Genomic DNA, 20,095 nt, shown 5'->3' with positions numbered 1-20,095 from the left:
ATGATCATTTTTATTAAATTGTTACTAAATATAAAAATATGTTACTCATTTTTTAAAACCGACTAGAAAAGAAAATGAGTCCCATAAATTGAAATAGGAAGAATAATATTTATCAATGCAAAGACTATCGACTTGACTTTCTACTTATAATAAAAAGGTCTCCTCTTCCTTCATTTCGTAAGCTTACTAGCTTACAGACTAAACCATTACTAATTCACCATCACTTTTTGCTTGGTTGGTCATTTTTGTAATAAAGCGCTTACAAATTTTTTTGGATTATATATATTTTGGAAGGATTTTTTCCTTTTTTTCTTTTAGATTTAGCCAATTAAAGATTTAAGTTGTGGGAATAAAAAAATAATCTGAAATCACCAAAGTTTAGCATTTTCCTAATTGCAGAACTTTTAAAAACAAAAAGGCAAAACAAATATGCAAACGTTTCTTTTAACGTTGAGAGAATCCATGGGGCTAAACGTTCCTGCTGCAACTTGTAAGAACCCTTCTATTTCAAGTGATCCTGTAACCTGGAAAAAGAGAAAAAAACTAGAGGGATAAGTTGGATGTTTTAATTTTCTAAAGGGAAAACGATCAAATTTGCCGGAGTACTATCCAAAATAGACCAACTTTACCCCCCGTTTAAGAGTTCTGGTCTAATATTTACCCCATTGTTAGGGAAAAGTCTCGTTTTTTGCCCTTGGACCTTAACAAGGCAACAACTGAGGGTTATTATAAACCAAAACAAAAGTTGGAAGGGTAAAATTTGGATCTTTTTTTCTCAAAGAACTCGGGCACGTGGAGTTTACCCATTTTCTCATTGGAGCTTCATTAATGGGAAGGAGAAGGGTCAAAAACACACCTAACGTAACCCGATTTTTTGAGTTTCTTACCTAAACTATCACCAAATGTTTTATAGCATACCTCAACTATCGATTGTTCACTGATAATTGAGGTGTGTTTCCACAAATATTTGGTAATAGTTCAAGTAGGAAACTAAACACACATGATAGTTCAAGTACGAAACTAAAAAGGGGATACTTTAAGTGTGTGTTTTACCCTTAACTCGACAATTTTTAACCACAACGGCATGAATGGCCTAAAAAGTTTAACGGAGTACAAGATTGAACAATTTCGACTAGTAAGGTGCAAATTTTAGACCTTTTCCCTTTCCTAAATGAGAAAACAAGAACTAAAATACTGATGATGATAACACCACAACCTTTAGAATTTGGGTCATCAGCAATACAACTGGTGCAAATTGTTATCCAGCTTTGACTACCACAAAAATTCAGTTGGATTTCTTTCTTCTTGATGCTACCTCTGAAGCCCAAGCTTTGCCCACCTCTGTTTGGAACTTACCTGGATGTGTTTTGTCAAAGATCTCATCAGCTCAAGGCATGGGTTATTATCAAAAATTGATCCATGCAAAAGAAGAAGATAATAACTTCCAAGTCTCAAAGCAAGGAAATTCTCCACTACATTAAACTAGTAACATCATAACAAGAATGACTTCGGACTACCAATTTCTTGGATTTATAATTCTCTATTGCAACTACTCATGTTAAATGTGACACAAGTGAACGTGTTCATCAGGGGGACCAAGTACACACAAACACCTACCATATATACACACAATCTGATCGAAAACAAGAGAATATAATTAGTATCTTTCACGTACTTTGTCAATTTTAGAAATCGAATCTCCAAATCTATGCTACATAGTTCTACTCAATCTTTTGGTTATCAAAGAATCCTTTCCATGAGAACCTAGATCCACTGTGGAGACAAATATATTATATGTGCAAAATCTACAAACTTAAATTCTTTAAGGAAAAAAATTCAAAACAAGTCGCAAGATTTCTCATGTTCAAAGGGGAAGGGGGAACTATCCCCAAAAGTTCAATACCAACTTCCAACAACTTGATTGTTCCAATCAAAATGACAATATCGTGTTATTCACTAATCGTTTCAACGAATTAACATGCAAATGTCAAGAGTTTCAGACAATAGAATGTTATTCTGAATTCCAAGGTCAACGTTTAACCACTAACTTGGCAATCTAAGACGAGATGCGTTATAAACAGATTTGGAACGGCAAGGCAGTAGCAGGTTATGATGGAGCTAGAAGGGTCAAGCTCCAGAGTACACAAAGGGCAACACAAAAAGTAGAATGAGTAGAATTTAAAACTTTTAAGACTTGAATTGTGATTGAATAATAAAAATGTTAAATGTGGCACCTGCAGTTGACTGAAAAAATTCTTCCAAATCCTTTCCTTGCTCTGCATGACAAAGATAAGTAGCATTAGCTTAAAAAATTAAAAAATGCAACTTCTCATGGCAAGAGGGAACCAGTCCATACATCAAGAGACGAACAACTTACAGACAAAAATCAGTATTTATTACAATGAGAGATTCTTGTATTTTTATTTTTTGAATGTTTAGTAAGGGAAATCTTAAAAAGTATAAATTGTACCAAGTAAATATAAGTTTACATTATACAAATGCTAAGATATGTGTGTTTTGATTAATTCTCACTATAGGTCCTACAATGTAATAGCACAATCACTAAATGCCAAAGGTATTACCATGGTGTGTGTATTTCTCATGCTGAAAGATGCAGTATGACAACAAAGTTCAGAAAATAGGAAAAATACAGAAACTTGGAGAATTTTGGAGAAATGTGACTCTCAAGTCTCAACATTGGTCAATTTTACCCCCTAAACATGTATGACAATTGACACCTAATATGGGACCTTAGGGGGGGGAGGTATAATGGATCTTACATAGTATTGTTTAACTGGGCATAGAGTTTAAGATGTAAAGGAAGACTTTTGGCACATGCCAGTAGCACTAGAAGGTCATCAAAAACAAGAACTGTGCTACAACTTGCGGCCTTAAATATGCCATGACATTCTTATGGCTATAAGATTTACAAAATATAGAAAAGTGTCTCTCTTTTGGAAGAAACTAAAAAAGAAGAACTGTTATATAAAATGGAACAAAGGGAGTACTATTTATCCAGTGTACATCCGAAATCCGGGGGAAAAGAGAGAAACAGGAAGTTACCATTTTCATATTCCAATGCCTGAAGTATCATCTCCACCTGAAAGAAAACAACTTATCAGTCAAGATGAGAGCAGTGGATTAAGCTAAAGGAAGAGATAACTATCATAGATAGCATTACAGCACAGCAACTGAGCAACAGAATGGACATCCTTCAGTAACCCGTGGATAGCAATTTTGTTATCGTGAGGCAAGAACTTTTATTAAACAATCATGCATGAAGGCTAATTGAGTTTTTCCCGAATATCTTGTATGCATATTGGCTAACAAGATGTCAAACTTTACTGAGCGTATGGACGAATCCCTCACTTCATCCATCTGTGTAAAAGACACTAGCCGTAAAAAAGGAAGACACGATACAATGATGAGTAAACTTATATGTTTATCGCAAAATAAAATGAAAAACATCCTCATAAATACCATATTTTTTTATCTTTTATTTTTGATAACCATGGTGTGCAGATCAGCTTTTGCGCACCTCGACTAATTCCACGAGATACCATCACCTCCCACTAGCACCAAGTACTAGGTAACTCTGTTCACCACGGTAGGACAAATAGGAAGAAAACACCTAGCGTTTTTGTCTCTACTGGGATTTGAACACGAGACCTCATGCTTCTCAACCCACTTTACTGACCACTAGGCAAGTAGGCAACTCCCTTGAGTGTATCCTCATAAACAACATATAGATGGGACATATTCAAACTTTGGTAACAGAAACAATACCTTGTCGAAGTCCTTTACAACTTTGGCTTCTAAAGATGAATTTTCTTCATATTCCATCCACAAGTCACTGATCTCCTTGGCTGCAATTGCCCAACAGTAAATAATCAGCATGAGAATAGATCAAAGCTCAATCTTTCAAAATATATATTAGTTCGTAAAAAACTCAACGGAGAAGAGAAGCAATACCTCGGGATCCTCCACCCAAAAGTTTACACATGTCTTCTAGTGCTGCTCGCTCTCGTCTACTCTTTTCATCCTTTGGAATCCCATCAGCAGGAGTGATATCTCCAACAATTGCTGTTTAGTAGGAACACAAGAAAATATTTGATGAAGAAAATTAAATAAGCTATCAAATTTTTCAAGTGAAAAGCCCACAGGATTAGAAGACCAAAGACGCAGATGATTTGTCCTACAAGACACTGGTTCTAGGGGAGATCTTTTGAGTGAAAGTATTTTTAAGTGAAAATGATATATTATGCAAATAGACAGATAATTTCAAGTTCATGTTCTAATGGCTGCTTTATGTTCTTCTCATTGAAGTTAAATGTCATACAACCTCTACTAATTTTTTTCAACAAGTCCTCTAAAACCATTGAACTTAATACTTTTCCATTTATCTAATTAAAAACTGATGATACTGGATCATTCATTTACATTGATGTAACTTTCTAGAATGGTTGTAACTAGCTAGGTAGAGGGCACTTCATGCAAATTCTTCAAATATAGTAAAACTAGCCAAAAGAAAAGGAATACAAATACCTAAATCAAATACTTAGACACACCAGTGAGTTCATAATTCATAGCAGTTTTGTCACTGCAAACAAGCTTCATATTTTTTAAATTTTTCTGAGAAGTAATAAACAAGCTTCCTACAAGTCAAGAGAGGCATTAAATTTCTAGGTGTTACTTCCATTTTCAGTTGATATTCTACCACCATCTATGCATTCGCAGTATACGAAATGCACACTGAAAACTGACTTATTTCTTTTTTTTGATGTTCTTTTTCCCCTGAGCATCGCCTATTCATAAACAAACATTGAATTCTTATGAAAGCACTTGAAATTAAGGGGCATGCATCATTTGATTCAATAAAACATAAACAAATTTCCAAGTCCCTTGTGATAATGAAATCTGAATTCAGCAAACATATTATTTATAAATTCATCTTTTCCCATTACAGAGTTAACTAATTCTACTTTGGACTCTCTGACACGAATGATTTCAGATAGTTTTAATTCATCTTTCCCAGGTACAGAATATGATGTAATTCAGGTTTAATAAGATTTGTATATCAATAGTCAATGCCATTATCCGAGGAAGTAATACCAAAGGGTAACCTTAAAAATGTTTTCCCGGATTATAAGAGGTGACAAACTTATGTGATTATAAGTAATCCATCATTTCTTATACCATACCTTTTACTCTTAATTAAATCTTGTTCCATAAAGCTTGTAATAACACAGAATTATTATTGAAACACGTACAATCAAATACGCAGAGAAGAATCCCAACAGAAAAAAGAATTTCTCATAGGGAGATGCTACACGATAACATAATCCTATTTCATGTCATTGCCATAAAAGCAAAGAAGATAGAAATGGAATACTCATACATGACAGACTCACCTTCTGCAATGTCATGCACGATTGCCATCTTAACACACCTAAATTTGGAAAAAGAAAAAGCAGTGCATCATCTCTTATTATAAGAATCCACATGTTTACTGGAAACACAGTACAGGAATGTACCAAGTGCCATAAAAGCTAAAGTACAAATGTCAACTAATAAAAACACTTACTTGTCACGATCAACTCCAGGAAGGTCAGCAGCAATAAGAGCCATTACTCCCATACGGTACATGTGATCAGCTATAGACTCGGGATTATTAACCCCTCTACGTACCCAACCTTCTCTCTTTGTTGTCTGATCACGTCATCGAAAACACAAATTTTAGTCAGAGTGCATAAAAGATGACAATGGAACAGAGAGATAACATGGGAAGATATAACAATATGAAAAGAATGTTGCAGAACTTGTAACTATGTTTTGATGCAATAGCTTACTGTTTATCCCTCTTTATAAATTACCTTTTCACTTTGATGGCATTACCTTTTCACTTATCAAAAACACAGTATGAAAAGAATGGTTATGTGAGGTTGTAAGCATATAATTAGAAGTTGATATAGGCAATTAACACAACACAGTCGTGTATTTAAAGATACACATATATTCTCTTAAACAATGCAAGTAGAGTGTGGTATAATGCACAGAGTACAGGTCTCTGGAAACGACACACACTACTATCCTCATATATCATGATTCCATATTCATACACAAAACACCCGTGTAAGTAAAACCATAATTTGAAAAAGGAAAGCATAAAATAGACAACAATTGCATTAGCATTGTACAAACAGCTGCAATAGATACCAAACAAACTGAAATAGAGCAAATGCAAACACAACGCAAAATCCAATACAAGTAGAGCTTAATACAACACATAATGCACAAAGTACAACTCTCTCTGAAAACTACACACTAGGATACTCACCTATCACAATTTCATTACTCATACACCAAAACATTCATCATTACAAGCTGATGCATTAGATGCAACACAAACTGAAATGGAGAATGCAAATACAAGAAAAAGGTAAAATCCAATGCAAGTAGAAGGTAGTACAACATGCAATGCACATAGTACAACTCTCAGCAAACTACAACACACTACAATCCTCATCATCACTATCTCATTACTCATACAGAAAACATTCATCATTACAAGTTGCTGCATTAGACACTAATCAAACTGAAATAGATCAAATGCAAATACATAAAGCAAAATCAAATACAAGTAGTGAAGTGGTGATTAGTACAACGCCTGATGCGCAAAGTCCAACTCTCTCTCATCAAACTACAGCACACTAAAATCCTCATACATCACAATTTCATTACTCATACACAAAACATTCATCATTACAAGCTGCTGCATTAGATATAAGCAAACTGAAATAGAGCGAATGCAACTACAAAAAAGTAAAATCTAATGCAAGTAGAACTTAGTACAACTCGCGATGCTCATAGTACAACTCAGAGCAAACTACTACACACTACTATCTTCAACTCCTCATACACACAAAAACATTCATTATCATACAATCACATTCAAAACACAAAAAAAAACAGAGCGCGACGTACCTTGAGGCGGTGACAAAGGGTTAAAAAATCGATGGCAGATGAAGGAGACGGAGATGCAGATGACGACGCCGAAGCTGAAGACGATGAAGATGAAGATGAAGCTTCGGTTGCCATACGAGAAACCCTAGGAGATGATGAAGACGAAGAAGTTGGAAAGTATGTGAATCTGAACTGAGCAGAAATGGAAGAAGAAGAAAGTAACGAAGGGATGAGTGATTTACAAAGCACTCTGCTCATTTTTGCTCTTTACCCTCTTTTGTTTCGCTCTTTTTTCGTTTAAATAAATTTAGTCAAGTCATTTTGCGTGACTTTCAAATTATTTTACCATAAAAAGACGTGGTGTAGTAGATTGAGTATTGTATATCAATATATATTTTGAATAATTAAAATTAAATTTTTATATAATTTATATAAGAACCTATAATTTTATTAAGAAAAAATTATAAATTGATACGCTTCTAATTATATGTTGAACAATGAAAAAGTTACGTAGTAGATAAGCTTAGCAAACTCAAGTATACACAAACGACAAGAAAGAGAAACAAAATAAATAAATATATAAATAAATCATCATAACTTTAAATTTTGAATCTGCTTATGTCGATAGAATTAGAGGTGAAAGGGTAAAATGATCATCCTCATTCTTCTTGTTCGACTCATTTTGTTGAAATTATTACATATTAAATAATAAAAATTTCTTTCTTTAAAAATTGAGGAATATTTGAAATGAGTTCAGTAAACTCAACTTAAACAAATACAAATCAAAAAAATATAAATAGATGATGTTTTTCTTTTTGAATCAGTCATCATAATTCTAAATCTTGAATTTGCATCTGCTTAAAGTTCATCATGGTATTGGAGGTGAAAGGGCAAAACGATCCTCCTTCTTTGTTGTTGTTGATTTATTAAACGTTAAACAACAACAAAAAAAAAAAAAAAACTTAAAAGTCTGAGGCATATTCTAAACGAGTTCAACAAATTCAACTTATACATATGCAAAAAGAAAGTGAAACAAAATACAAACATATAAAAATTATTCTGAGGCGATCATTATCATTATTCTAAATCTTGAATCTGCCTCTACTTATGGTAGTATTGGAGGTGAAAAGGTAAAATGATTCTCCTCCTCCTCCTCCTTCTTATTCTTCTTCTTGTCAAGGGCAACACACCTCTTAAAAACTTTGCTAACATTAGACTTAACAACCTTAGAATCAATCTTATCTTTAACCTCTGGCAAACCAATATAAACTTTTATCAAAGTTTTGTAACACTTTAGTCCCATTCCAACAAGATCATGACAACATTTCTTGTCAATATCTTCCTTGTCATGAAGTGTGGCATTTAGAACTTTTATACCACAATTATTAGGCAAATACTTGGTACAATTCTCTAAATATTCTAACAACTTTTTTGGTATACTATTTATGTATTTTTCATGTGCATTTTCTTCTTTTTGTGAAGGTGGAATTGTTGGTGGAGGGTGATTTTTGTGATGATGGGATTTGCAAAGTGAAGGAATTGCACTAGAAATTATCAAAATTGTTATAAAGGATGAGAGGATATTGAGTCTTGCCATTTTTTATTTTTTTGTGTGTGTGTTGTGATGTTGATTTGATTTGTATTTTATTACCCACAAAAAAAGTTGATATTTATATAGAGTGAATTGAGATTATTTATTTTTATGTTATAACAATGTTATATTTATGACTTTGAATAACATTTGGTTATTAATTAATGAACTTTTAAGTTACAATTAAATTATGTCTAGAATATTAATGTTACACTATTGAATATAGAGCGTTAGTTTTTCTTTTTTCAAACTTTTATTTTCTAAAAGTAGCTATAGTAAATGTGGTATGGCACCACTCTTATTTATCCTATGTCAAAAAAATAAATAAATAGAGATTATTTATTAAATGTTTATTGAGTCGCGACAGGGTCGGTCTAATTGAAGGAGAAATGTAGGGAAAAGAATAGGTGTCACGATTAGGAAGTATTGAAAGGAAATCGAATTATCGGACCAAACCAAAATATCTAATCATATTGATTTAAAACCATGTATAATTAATTTGGTTTGATATTGAATAAGAAAAATATTGAACTAAAGTGATACATAAATACATTTATTTTATCACAAGATTAAGCGAGCGATATATAAATATATTTATTTTATTACAAGATTAATCGAATTTCTAGGCTCATACACCTTTTAAATAAACTAAGGATGACTTCTGCGTCTAAATTAAAAATGTATTTATTCTTTTAAGTTATTATAATTTGATTAGACTCGAAAGTACGTACTAGTATAAACGTATGGTAGATTAATGAAAATGTATAATTATCATGTATCACCTAGAAATTGTCTCACATAATAACAGATCAATATATTATAAATAAAATTTCATTGTTGAATTCATGTTCAACATACATTCATTTTTTTAAATAGTTTTCTATAATAGATTGAATTGGATTAAATTATGCCCAAAAAATAAATAAAATCGAATCAGAAAAATCGAAAATAATTATGGTTTGATTTAACTTTTATAAATGGTTTAACACTTCACAATTCATTATATTTTGAAGACTTACCATCAAAGAAATCAAAAAGGAAATGTACATATCACTTGATTGAAGATTAAATATTCTTGATCGAAAATTACAGAAGTTAAAATCATAATTTGTCGTATTGAGATATTAAAATGGTATTATTTTTTTCAAGAAATAACTAAACTAATTTTTCAGTAAGGATTTTTTTTAAGATAGTGTCTACACAACTATCAAAAACTTTAATGCTATTTGCCAAAATTGATTTAGATTTCTTCTCATATTGTGGCAAACGAATGAGAAGTTTAACCAAAGTAGCATGACATTCTAGACCACTTTGAACAAGCTCATTACAACAATTGGATGTGATATTTTTATACTTAAATAGGGTCGTAACGATCTCTGGACCACAAGGTTGTGAAATGTTGTTAGTACAATTATCTACAAAATCTTTAGTTTTCTGCGATAATCCCTCAAGAAACAACCCATCAGGAGTAGCGATACTTGTGTGGTAGAGATGACGGTGGGGCTTGAGCGGTTGGACAACGGGGTTGTCATGGCAACAGGCCCGGCCCGACGTAAGGGCCCCACTAATAATAACCAACATTGCCGCCATGGTGGAGAAGCCACAAAACGTTGCCATATTTTTTTAACTATGCTATTTAGGTGATCAAGAGTAATGTTCACAATAATGGGTTGTTATTTTCTTATTTATTTTTGAAGTTTATTTATTGATCAGTTACATTATGCATTAATTAATCAGATGTAAATACATTGTACGTAGAGGGAGAAAGATGTTGTGATAGTTTCTTAATTATACGCATCAACTTCACTAAGACGTAAAAGTTCATGCATGTTTCAATATTCACTATTGTGTACAATGTGACTAGCTACATAATGAACGTTTGTGAATATCTATAGAATTTTTTTTCAAAATTTCTATTATATAGAAATGTGATAAGGGGACGACCAAGGGCACTTTTGTCATTTTACCAAAATTATCAGCTTAAAACAATTGTACTTTCTGCTGCAAAATTATTGAATTTCCCAAATACCCAACCAAGTTGCTATTATTATGATGGCCACATGTACTTTCTATCATGAAAAGCATAAAAATATCATAAGTAGCCGTACTATCTAAAAATAGTGGGACCCATTTATTAAATCAATTTATATTTCATTAACACCTTTACTTTTTGCACTAAAATAAATATAAAAAGAAATAAACATGATTTAAAAATAAAAATTAATAAATAAAATGGATAGATAAATTAAATGAAATTAAAGTAAACTAAGAAACTAACTAAATTTTTAAATAAATAGTTTTAAAAAAAAATTCATATCCAAAACTCAAAATTAAGATATTTAATTAAGGAAGAAGAAACACCATTCAATGCACTATATTCTTTGATGGTTATTTTTTGATATTTTTTAATACTAAATTTTTTACCAGGATCAATATTAATTTATGTTGATCAGAATGCTATAGAAATACCTTTTAATATTTATCAAATAACAATTAATAATTGATTATATTGGGCCCGTATCACGGGCCTTAAGAATCTAGTATAAATTAAAAAGGGTGAATCACATAAATATGGAATATTAAAATAATATTTACCATCTATGGCAATACAATTTTTCTAACTAAATATAACAATTTTTTAGAATTAAAAAATTGTACTGTTTATCTTCTTTCGCCTCTTTTTCTACCATTTTTCTCCTCCTCTTTTTTTTTCTTCTTCGTCGTCTCTTTCTGTGTCCTTGTTTCTCTTCCTTCTTTTTTTTTATTCTTCTTCTTTTTTTTTGAAATTTTCATTTAAATAACTGTTTTTAAATCAGTTTTTGCCCATATTTCACTATTTTTATCCAAAAACACGATGAGAAGAGGAATAGAAAAATCAAAAAATTGAACAATATCATGTTCTCAAATAGAAATTTCAAATCTTTAAAATTATAGAAACAAGAGTTCACCATTGATGGTCATTATAAAGATTCAAATTTTGAATTCATTAATTGAATTTTACGAATTTGTGATTAGTTTGGTTAGGTTGTTCCTACAAATAATTGAAAATGTCGTTTGGAGTTTATATCCCAATTTTAAGAGGGTTTGGTTAAGTTTATAATTGATTTTAGGAGAAATATTAGATTGAAACTCGAAAAAGGTGAAGTTTATGGAACGGTATCGCGATTGTATTAAAGTTGTATTAGATATGTTTCATAATTGTATTAAAATCACGAACAATACATTTATAATACATATTAGAAACTTCACTCCTTTTTTAGTGATATCAACCAAAATAATTGAAGTAGCACACTTGTAATACATTTATAACATATGCACAATACATTTGTAATACATATTGCAAACATCACTCACGTTCTTAGTGATACAAACTAAAATAATTTATAAGACACATATAATACATGTTTTATTCATGAATAATACAAGTTTAATTCAGTCTATAGATTATTGTCTTGTCTTTCGTTAGTTACGTTTTTCATTTATTGTTAATTTTCTCTTCTAATTCAACTTTAATATTGTGTAATACACTTTTAATGCAATTTTGTTTTTTGTAGTTTATTATTTGTTACTGTTGGATTACTTGTTTAATTCATTATTGATATAAGTTTAATTCACTCTATAGATCATTGTCTGGTGTTTCATTAGTTACATTTCTTATCCATGCTTAATTCAACTTTAATATTTGTGTATGCACTTTTAATACAAGTTAATTCATTTTGCAGTTTATTGGTTGATTTGTTATGATTGAATTACTTCTTTAATTCATTATTAATACAGGTTTTATTCAGTTTACAAATCACATAATGCTCTTTCGTTTGCTACATTTTGCATTCATGTTTAATTCACTTTTAATTCAACTTTAATATGTGTGTAATACATTTTTTATTCAAGTTTAATTCATTTGGCAGTTTATTATGTTTCTTCATTTGTTACAATTAGATTACTTGTCTAATTAATTATTGATACAAGTTTTATTCAGTCTACGAATCATTTACTGCTCTTTCGTTTGCGATTAGTTTTGATAGGTTGTTCCTACAAATAGTTGAAAATATCGTTTGGAGTTTATATCACAATTTTAAGAGGGTTTGGTTAAGTTTGGAATTGATTTTAGGAAAAAAATTGGATTGAAGCTCGAAAAGGATGAAGTTTACGGAATTATATCACATTTGTATTAAAGTTGTATTAGATATGTTTCATAATTGTTGTATTAAAATCATGAACAATACATCCTACATTTATAATACATATTGCAAACTTCATTTCCTTTTTAATGATATCAGCTAAAATAATTTAGGTAGCACACTTATAATACATGCACAATACATTTTTAATACATATTGCAAACATCACTCACATTCTTAGTGATACAAACCAAAAGTAATTTATAAGACACATATAATACATGTTTTATTTATGAATAATACATTTATAATACGTATTGCACACTTCACTCATTTCTTATGGATACCAACAAGAATAATTTAGGTAACACACTAATAATACATTTATAAGACATGTACAATACATTTTTAATACATATTGCAACTATCACTCATTTTCTCAGTGATAAAAGCAAAGATAATTTATAAGATACATATGATATAAGTTTTATTCATGAATAATATGAGTTTAATTCAGTTTATAGATCGTTGTCTTGTCTTTTGTTAGTTACGTTTTTCATTCATTCTTAATTATCTCTTCTAATTCAACTTTAAATATTGTGTAATATAATTTTAAAGCAATTTCATTTATTTTGCAATTTTTTGATTTATTTGGTACTATTGGATTACTTGTTTAATTCATTATTAATACAAGTTTAATTTACTCTATAGATCATTGTGTGTAATATATTTTGAATTCAACTTTAAATGTGTGTAATACATTTTTAATTCAAGTTTAATTCATTTTGTAATTTATTATGTCTCTTCATTTGTAATGATTAAATTATTTGTTTAATTAATTAATTATTGATACAAATTTTATTCATTCTACGAATCATTGACTATTCTACGAAAGAAAGTAGAGAGAAAAACAAAAGAAAAAAAAGCAACAGAAAGAGAGAGAAAAAGAGCAGCAAAAGGAAAACAAAAAAAGAAAAAACAGCAAAAAGAAAGTAAGAGAGAAAGAGCAACAAAAAGAAAGGAGCGAGAAAGAGAGAAAAATTAAAAAGCTGAGAGACAAAAAAGAGAAAGAGGCGAGAGAAAGAAAAATGTAATAAAATATATAGTATTGTTTTATATGCTATAAATGGTAATAATTAAAGAGTATGTCTAAAATAAGTAATTATTTTTTAAAAAGGATCCACTCAAGTAATTAATCCAATTAAAAACGTATAACAAATACACTTTATCATGTATTCTGGGCCCAATAGGAACAAATTATAGTTTGATATCTATTAGATTCATATCTCACTAAAACAATTTTATTGATGTTTTCCATTCCAAAAACATGGGCCAAATCTTTGGGCCCAATCACAACATAACAATCTTAAATAGCATCTTACTTTATTTCAGTAGAAAGTGTTGAGAAAGAATGTGATTTACGAATGATATTTTTTTCCTTATTTATTTTCGAATTTATTGTATTACTCTACGTTCTATTTAATTTGACTACTATTTTAAAATTTCTTTTTTACTTATCATTGTATTAGGAAAAGATAATTATTTTTTCTATTTTATACTCAACATTAATTGCTTATTTTTCAAGACTTAAACTATTCATCAATTAGTATGACGTATCTGGAGGGGTTCACGTGAACATGTGTTCTCCTCCCAAGATCATGTATATACTGGTGTTATATTTTTTAAAATATTCAAATAAAGATGTGTGATCCCATACTTGAAATATCGAATACATGCTATAAATTATAATGATTAGCTACACCTCTAGGTAGAAGATTTGAAATTTAAATTTTATATCCTTCGTATTTTTCGTCTTTCTAAAATCATGTAACATTCTAAGTGGTTATTGATAGTACTTATGGCGTTTTATTATATTTTTTATACTATGATCTTTCAAAAAAATTAAATCCGTCACATTGAAACTTTATAATATTTTTAGCACTGTAATAATTTTTTTTATATAATTAAATCAATGTGTATATTAAAACTCAACTATTAGTATTGGATTATATATCATACAATCAATGGGTTTGACTATTTCGTGATAGGAATTTAAAGATTAAACTTGTATAATTTATATCTTAGATCAACTTTTTTCTAATCTTCTCAAAATCCTTAATACGCCTCTGAGAATCTTAGTATCTCAATTGATTAACTACCTATAATTTCACCTTATCGGTGAATATTCGATTCTCGAGATGGTAAATCATCTCATCTATTTTTCTTTTCTCGACCCAAAAATTTATTTTTTTTATCTTTTTAAAAACTCTTATGTCGTTGAAAACTTGAAAAAACCTTTCTCAGATACCTAAATAGAAAGAGCTGAGAATGTAAGGCATAAAACGCAGTCAACGAATGCGATTTATGAGTAAAATTTCGTGTATTCTTATTAATTGTTTAAATTACTATAATATTCCTTCGTTTAATTTTATTTGTCCACTATTTTTTCAAATATATTTATTTATTTCATTTATTACTTTTATAATATCAAGAAAAGATAAATATTTTATCTTTTTAAAAAAATGTCATGTCGTTGAAATTTGAAAAATCCTTCTCAAATATCAAAATAGAAAGAGCTGAGATTGAAAGGCATAAAACACATTCAGTGAATGCGATTTATGAGTAAAATTCTATGTCTTCTTTATTGAAATTACTATATTACCCTTTCCGTTTAATTTTATTTGTCCACTATTTTTAAAATATATTTATTTATTTCATTTATTACTTTTATAATATCAAGAAAAGATAAATATTTTATCTTTTAAAAAAAAGTCATGTCGTTGAAACTTGAAATTCTTCTCAGACACCAAAATAGAAAGAGCTAAGAATGAATTGCATAAAACTAGGGGTGTGTATCGGTCGGTTCGGTTCGGTTTTAAGTATTATTGATTCGATTTATTGGTTTTCGGTTTTTAAATATGCTAAACCGATAACCAAACCAATAAGATATTTGTTATCGGTTTTTGGTTTATCGGTTTTAGGTCGCTAACGGTTCGGTTTTCGGTTTAACCAATAAGAAAATGCTTTTAAAACAAATATATGACTTATCCAATAATTTGACGCGATACGCATACATCAAAATAATCTTTCCAAATGGGACAACAAGGATCAACTTGTTGTATTTTGGTCATCACAACAAAGACTTGGTCAATTTATGATCACCATAATATATAAAACGAGGTCCCCTTTATGCAATAAAGACAACCAAATAAAACCAAATCATAGATAAAAGTCAAAACAGTAGCAAATGAGGTCATGCTTATGGTAACTAAATGAAGTTCTTACATTATTTTTAAAAAAAAACACACAATCTGAATTCCTGACGTTAATCAAATAGCAGATATTTACAATCGTGCAAAAGCTAATATTAGTCAATTATAAACTAACTAAAGTAAATAAGTAATATTAAAAAGTAAAACCAAAAGGTTAAATAACTAAAAGCAGAGAGGAGAGTTAATTGTTAAGTAGTGTTAATTATTGCGTACGGTTTTTATATTTTTAATCTAATATACTACTAATTATATTAACATTTTTTGTTTAATATATTATATATATGTATAACTAAAAAATAAAATAGTAAATTATTATATTCTTAATGGGTTATCGGTTAACCCAATAACCCAATATTAAAAACCAATAACCCAATAATTTTTTTTTGTAAAACCATTAAATAACCGTTAACCCAATAACCCAATAACAATAAACCAATAACACTTTTTTCGGTTCGGTTTATCGGTCGGTTCGGTTTTTACACACCCCTACATAAAACGCATTCAATGAATGCGATTTATGAGTATAATTTTGTGTCTGTTGTTGAAATTACTATATTACCCCTTCTGTTTAATTTTATTTGTCGACTATTTTTATAATATATTTATTTATTTCATTTATTACTTTTATAATAAAAGATAAATATTTTATTTTTAAAAAAAATCGGCATGTCGTTGAAGACTTGAAAAAAAACCTTTCTTAGATACCTAAATAGAAAGAGTTGAGAATGAAAGGCATAAAACGCATTCATCGGATGTGATTTATGAGTAAAATTTGTGTATTCTTATTGATTGTTGAAATTACTATATTACCCTTCCGCTTAATTTTATTTGTCCACTATTTTAAAAATATATTTATTTATTTCGTTTATTACTTTTATAATAACAATAAAAGATAAATATTTTATCTTTTAAAAAAAACGTTATGTCGTTGAAAACTTGAAAAACCCTTCTCATATACCTAAATAGAAAGAGCTGAGAATGAAAGACATAAACGAATTCAGTGACTGCGATTTATGAGTAAAATTTTGTGTCTTCTTATTAATTGTTGAATTACTATATTACCCCTTCCGTTTAATTTTATCCATTATTTCTAAACTATATTTATTTAATTCATTTATTACTTTTACAATATCAAGAAAAGATAAATGTTTTATCTTTTTTTAAAAACACCATGTCGTTGAAACTTGAAAAACTCTTCTTAGATACCAAAATAGAAAGAGATGAGAATGAAAGGCGTAAAACGCATTCAGTGAATGTCATTTATGAGTAAAATTTTGTGTCTTCTTATTTTTTGTTGAAATTACTATATTACCTCTTCCATTTAATTTTATTTATCCACTATTTTTTAAATATATTTATTTATTTCATTTATTACTTTTATAATATCAAGAAAAGATAATTATTTTTTTTAAAAAAAATTGTGATGTCGTTGACAACTTGAAAAAACCCTTCTCAAATACCTAAATAGAAAGAGCTTAGAATGAAAGGCATAAAACGCATTCACCAAATGCAATTTATGAGTAATATTTGTATCTTCTTATTTATTGTTGAAATTACTATATTACCCCTTCCGTTTAATTTTATTTGTCCACTATTTTTAAAATATATTTATTTCATTTATTACTTTTATAATATCAATAAAAGATAAAAAGTTTATCTTTTAAAAAAATGTCATGTCGTTGAAAACTTGAAAAATCCTTCTCAGATACCTAAATAGAAAGAGCTGAGAATGAAAGGCATAAAAAGCATTCAGCGAATGTGATTAATGAGTAAAATTTTGTGTCTTTCTTATTTATTGTTGAAATGACTATATTACCCCTTCCGTTTAATTTTATTTGTCCACTACTTTTAAAATATATTTATTTATTTCATTTATTACTCTTATAATATCAAGAAAAGATAAATATTTAATCTTTTTTTAAAAACGCCATGTCGTTGAAACATGAAAAACTCTTCTCAGATACCAAAATAGAAAGAGCAGAGAATGAAAGGCATAAAACGCATTCAGTAAATGCGATTTATGAGTAAAATTTTGTGTCTTCTTATTTTTTGTTGAAATTACTATATTACCCCTTCCGTTTAATTTTATATGTCCACTACTTTTAAAATATATTTATTTATTTCATTTATTACTTTTATAATATCAAGAAAAGATAATTATTTTATTTTAAAAAAATTCGTTATGTCGTTGAAAACTTGAAAAAACCCTTCTCAAATACCTAAATAGAAAGAGCTTAGAATGAAAGGCATAAAACGCATTCACCAAATGTGATTTATGAGTAATATTTTGTGTTTTCTTATTTATTGTTGAAATTACTATATTACCCCTTACGTTTAATTTTATTTGTCCACTATTTTTAAAATATATTTATTTCATTTATTACTTTTAGGGATAAGTGTCTGAAAAATACCCCAACTTTGATCAGTTTTGCTATTGCGATACTAAACTTTCATGAGGACCTATTACCTCCCTAGACTGTGTAATACCATATTTTTTACCCCCTAAACTATTTAATAGTGTATTTTAAAGGTATATATGTGCCATCGTGGACACATTACTATTTATAATTTTACATTATTTTTTATGTCCACGTGGACAAATATATATGTTTAAAATACGGTATTAAATAGTCTAGGGAGGTAATAGGTCCTCATGAAAGTTTAGTATCGCAACAGCAAATTCGACCAAAGTTGGATATTTTTCAGACCCTTATCCCTTACTTTTATAATATCAATAAAAGATAAATATTATATCTTTTAAAAAAACGTCATGTCGTTGAAAACTTGAAAAATCCTTCCCATTTACCTAAAATATATATATTACTTTAATCATATCAAGAAAAAAACATTATTATTTTTCTATTTTATTCTCAACATTAATTACTTATTCCCAAATTATTTATCAAGACACAATATTATTCGTCAATTAATAAAAACATTTTATGAATATTCTCATATTAATTTTATTTCTTGCAAAACATGTAAAATTTAAAATGAACAAGTAAAAATTAACGGAGGGGTAATCACTTACATTTGAATTACCTACTCAAATGTAAATGATTGTACGTTGAAGGAAAATGAAGTTGTGATATTTCTTTTACAGTGTTTGTGGACTGAGTATATATATATAACATTGAAATGTTTAAATGGTTTATTTCACATAAATTCATGTAATACTAAAATTTATCGGTAATATTTAGGCACTCATATTATGGCATATTTTAAATGAACTCCTGTACGTATAATAAATTATACGTAATTCATATTAGACACTTTGACTTTATAATTTGAAAAAACTTTTATGCAAATTTATAAGCTAGCTATGCTTAAAATATGTTATTTTTTTTAATTAATTGTATGCATTAACTTTACTAAGCTTAAAGAATTTATGCATGTTCACTAAGATGTCGTTTCGATGAATGAAACGTAAAAAACAAAAGTGAACGAATGAAATATTTTGATTGAAGGAGTATTAAAAAATTCATCATCAAATGGTGTGCCTTGCACGATGTCCTAACGATAATTTTTATTAAGTAATTGACAAAAGAAAATATTAAATATGTTTAGTTGATGGCATGTCATTTTTGTGAAAACATCGTCATGAAAATGTTTTTTTTTTTTAAAAAAGAATGTTTTCCTGCTTTTTATTTGGTTGAACAACAAAAAATATTATAAATGTGTAGTCTATAAAATAATTAAATGGTTTTAAAATGTAAGTAGTTGGCACGTTTTAATTTATTTACTTTTTAATTTTCGCATTCAGTTCGTATTAAGATTCAATTAAATTTAAATTTGTACATTACAAAATACATTTCTAGAAACGTCGCTTCTAATATGACATATTTTGTTCCATTCTCATTACTCAATTTCAAAATGTTAGTTACAAACTAAATAATCATCACCAACTTCACTCAACATAATATCGTTTTAAAAATTGTACTATATATATAGTCACAAAATACATTGAGGTTATGATCGAGATAAGCTACTTTTTGAAAAATATGAATTCATGATGGATAAATTTTATAGCTAAATAATAAAATTGTTATCTTTAATTCTATTTAGCAATGTATTATCATAAAATCTTATTAGGTTACGAGTTATTTAGCGACAGATTGACGATGAAATTTATAGGTATTTTCAATTAT

At 28.8% G+C, this 20,095-nt stretch overlaps 2 protein-coding genes across 3 annotated transcripts; both read right to left on the bottom strand.

Annotated features, from left to right (window-relative positions):
* Window positions 1–245: 245 nt before the first annotated feature.
* Window positions 246–7,254, bottom strand: LOC125824535 (uncharacterized). 2 transcript variants are annotated; one of them, XM_049503936.1, is made up of 10 exons: window positions 7,084–7,254; window positions 6,985–7,047; window positions 5,585–5,709; window positions 5,412–5,449; window positions 3,973–4,083; window positions 3,787–3,866; window positions 3,064–3,100; window positions 2,235–2,276; window positions 1,217–1,356; window positions 246–524 (listed from the first exon to the last, which is right to left on the bottom strand). In XM_049503936.1, the coding sequence occupies exons 1-9, from the start codon at window positions 7,219–7,221 to the stop codon at window positions 1,286–1,288; spliced, it is 705 nt and encodes a 234-aa protein (XP_049359893.1). In that variant the 5' UTR covers window positions 7,222–7,254; the 3' UTR covers window positions 246–524; window positions 1,217–1,285. The 2 variants fall into 2 exon arrangements, with proteins under 2 accessions (XP_049359893.1, XP_049359892.1); XM_049503935.1 differs by having other exon boundaries at window positions 6,985–7,254.
* An 814-nt stretch (window positions 7,255–8,068) lies between these two features.
* On the bottom strand, window positions 8,069–8,560 carry LOC125824667 (uncharacterized). Its single transcript, XM_049504061.1, has one exon. It carries the CDS (start codon window positions 8,558–8,560, stop codon window positions 8,069–8,071), a length of 492 nt encoding a protein of 163 aa, XP_049360018.1.
* Window positions 8,561–20,095: the final 11,535 nt, after the last annotated feature.

This window comes from Solanum verrucosum, unplaced genomic scaffold (assembly GCF_900185275.1).
Source record: "Solanum verrucosum unplaced genomic scaffold, falcon-dt-bn FXZP01000022.1, whole genome shotgun sequence".
Lineage (NCBI taxonomy): Eukaryota > Viridiplantae > Streptophyta > Magnoliopsida > Solanales > Solanaceae > Solanum > Solanum verrucosum.
Note: the sequence above shows the minus strand (reverse complement) of the source record. Positions and strands in the feature narration are given on the sequence as shown.